The sequence below is a fragment of the Anarrhichthys ocellatus genome, unplaced genomic scaffold (assembly GCF_004355925.1).
Source record: "Anarrhichthys ocellatus isolate YVR2014 unplaced genomic scaffold, GSC_Weel_1.0 scaffold2680, whole genome shotgun sequence".
NCBI classification, from domain to species: domain Eukaryota; kingdom Metazoa; phylum Chordata; class Actinopteri; order Perciformes; family Anarhichadidae; genus Anarrhichthys; species Anarrhichthys ocellatus.
The window spans coordinates 3,838-7,096 of record NW_022282654.1 but is presented as its reverse complement, the minus strand read 5'-3'; the positions used below and the strand labels follow the sequence as shown (position 1 = coordinate 7,096).

The window sequence follows — 3,259 nt, the reverse complement described above, 5'->3', positions numbered from 1 at the left end:
TTTTTTTTGCGATTAGTCGCATTATGTGCAAAGTTCAATAATGAATTCAAAGTAGTGTATTGCGCACTTTTATTTTAAAAGTACTGCTATATGAACAAAAGTGCAATAACATTTGGTTTGCAAACACTTTAAACAAATAAGGTGATTTTTAACAGCAGTATTCTCTTTACACAGTAGCAGTTATAATACAGTTATAATGATTCTGATAATAGATATTCAGCCAGTGTTCACAACTTTATCTTCATGTGTGTAATAGATGCAATTTGAAATATACTTCTTGAAAACTGCAAACCTATCTACGTCATGTTTTTTATGTTTGTTAAATTCTCAGTAGCGATAACTAAATTATATGCTTATTATATGCTGGTTCAGGTTGATAGTTAGGGCTGGTTCAGGTTTATAGTTATACATATTTCAAACAAAAACACTTTAAAAACTCTAAAACAATAATTTAAATGAATCATTTCTTTTTTTGCTTTTTTTAGTATTTTGGTCAGACACATATGCAACGCTGATTACCATAATACGTGTGGTATTTGTTATGTACGTTGTTACATAGAGGGTGATAAGAAGCTGTACATTGAGGGACTTAGGACCCAGGGGAATGTAGGTGAAGCATGGAACCTGTAGTCTGTACCGTGGCAGTAACGTGCATGAGGAAGTTATGCCAATAAAGAGTTGCAGTTAAGAGCAGTTTGTTCTCACATGCTTATATGTTTATTTAAAAACACAACAATATGTATTTTGATATTGTCACATTTGATCCTGTGACAAGACGATCGCGCGCATGTGTGTGAGACAGGAGGGACTTACGGTTCTGGATCTGGCATGTCACCCGGGGGGGGCAGCAGGAAGTAACGCCACACAAACAGCTGTTCACTAGCTGCCTGGTTCTTGTGCTAAAAACTGCGTTAACGCGCGATAATATAATTGTCAGTGCAAATTAATTAATGCGTTAACGCGTTAACTTGCCCAGCACTAATTTAAACATTAGTTGTTTCTCCTTTTAATCCACATTTCAAAGAGAGCATCCTCGATGACTCGAATGTATTATTTAGTTGATGAATGAAACAAGTGTGATGGAGAGACTAGAAAAGAGAGACACAAGTCAGTGGTGGGCTGTCAGGGCCTGCAAGGCCTTCTCTGCTGACCTAGACAGAATCACAAAGTTATAGCTATTTTATAATTTAATTATTTTTCATTAATACACTACATGTATTATAAAATCTGAAACGGACCCAAAATGTTCCTGAAACTTAAACGTTGACTTGATGAAAACTGTGCTATCAAAATGTCCATTTGGCTCAATAAAGTGCAGCGTTTTGTCTACATTTTAAACTTTGAATCATGTTTCTACGTTAAAGTATGGCTAGTCTCTAACCCACCCAGTCCCACCCTTTCAAAATAAAAGCCCCACAAATACAAGATTCAATCCAAGAGTATGAATCTAAAATGCGGAAAAGAGAGTAGCGCTATCTCAATTGAACCTGAACGACACTACCGGTAACACTGGCGTGTATATGTATTGCGACGTCTTCGGGCAGTAGAAGCCGCACTGTCAAAATTTCCTGCGAAATTTTCTAGTTATTATTATTATTAAGCCCGATGGATTATATACAGTGTGCTTTGGCACAGGCAGTTTTACTGCCTTTGTCCTACAAAGCCACACTGAATAATAGTAATATTGATTGAAAAAAAGCAACTAGCTTTCAGCTCGAGTTGAACAGCTGTTCAACTCGAGCTGAAATACTGATTAATAACTGAATAAAAAATTTGTTTTTTGCTTAAAGTAAATGTCTTATCACTTAATTTTCTTCTCAGAGTACACCAGAATGCTACATTTTAAATCTCCCAGGGGAGCATGCCCCGCACCCCCCGACAGGGTTTCGGGTTCGGGTGCTTGTCACCTTTTTCACCTCTTATGAGTTTGCAGGTATGACATACACACTTAGTCTGGTTTCAGGGGTCTGATTTCTCTTTTCATTGTCAGATCCAGCTTAAGTCCATATTATATGTACATCTGACCTGTAGTGTATTAATGGACCTCCTTCTGTTTATCTGCTCTGTATATTTCCACCAGTGGTGGGCCGTCATTATAATAATTTATAATTTAATTATTTTTCATAAATACACATATTCTATTTTTTTTTCTCATTAGCTTATTTTCTCATTGCATGGCTACTGTCTTCATCAGTTGCTCTGCTTCTAGCCTGCAGCGCTGCTTCCAGTGCAGCTTGTTTTAAGTAGAGCTTTTATCCAATCAGATTTCACCTCTATTTCTTAATAGGGGTGAAATTGTAAAAAGGGTTGAAAATAGGCTATGTTTTTATAATTCTCTGTAAATCATAGAGGAGGCTAGACTTGATCTATATGGAAAGTGTCTTGGTATAACTTCTGTAATATTTTCATTAATCAACGACTATGTGAATGTGTGTGAGAATGCTTGTCAGTCCTGATAGTCTGGAGACCTGGTCCAGGTCCTGGTACTAACAAGTGACACACTCTTACTTTTTATTTCACGGTCTTAAAGCTGTTCATTTATTTCTTTTGAACGTAATACCTGATTATGTTCCGTTTGTTTGCTAATGTTTTGTTTTAACAACAGTACAATTAAATAAAATGACCTCTCAGTTCTCAGCAATGACCCTGGTGGCCGATGGGCGGCGCTGCAGCCTGCATGACCGGAAGTGGATCCGTCTATGTTTCCGGTTCTCTCTCTCTCTCTCTCTCTCTCTCTCTCTCTCTCTCTTTGTTATTTTCTAGCCGCTCCGATGTACCGAGCGCCGGTCAGACCTCAGCGGAGTCCCGGAGCTCCGCGGCCGACTGAACGGTACCCCTCCCCGGCCTCCTGCTGGGGCTTCCCTGGGGCTCGCTCACCCTACGGAGGGTCTGCGCGGGGCGGCCCCGCTTACTCCCCGGACTCTCCGGTCCAGTCGACGGGTTTTAACCGAGGATACAGGGACGGTTATCCATCCGGGTTCGGTAGTGGACCCCGGGGGTTTGGAGACTCTCCATCCGGGTTCGGTAGTGGACCCCGGGGGTTCGGAGGACAGAGGCGGCCCAGAGGTGGTTTCCGGTGGGCTCAGTCCTTCAGTCCCTCAGCTCACAACGTCCGGGTAAAGTTTCATGTGATTTAACGGGAGAACCGAAGCACGTGTTTTATTTAAAAGTTGTGAAAATCCTCGATGTGTAAGTAAGACATATATATATATATATATATATATATATATATATATATATATATATATATATATATATA

The 3,259-nt window shown here is 39.8% G+C and overlaps 1 protein-coding gene across 1 annotated transcript in view; it reads left to right on the top strand.

Annotated features, from left to right (window-relative positions):
* The first annotated feature begins 2,736 nt into the window (after positions 1-2,736).
* Positions 2,737-3,259, top strand: part of mplkip (M-phase specific PLK1 interacting protein) — a 1,749-nt gene continuing 1,226 nt past the window's right edge. Inside the window, exon 1 of the mRNA XM_031840375.1 lies at positions 2,737-3,116. Within this exon, the coding sequence (XP_031696235.1) occupies positions 2,772-3,116 (345 nt within the window). The 5' untranslated portion in view covers positions 2,737-2,771. The remainder of the gene's footprint in view (positions 3,117-3,259) is intronic.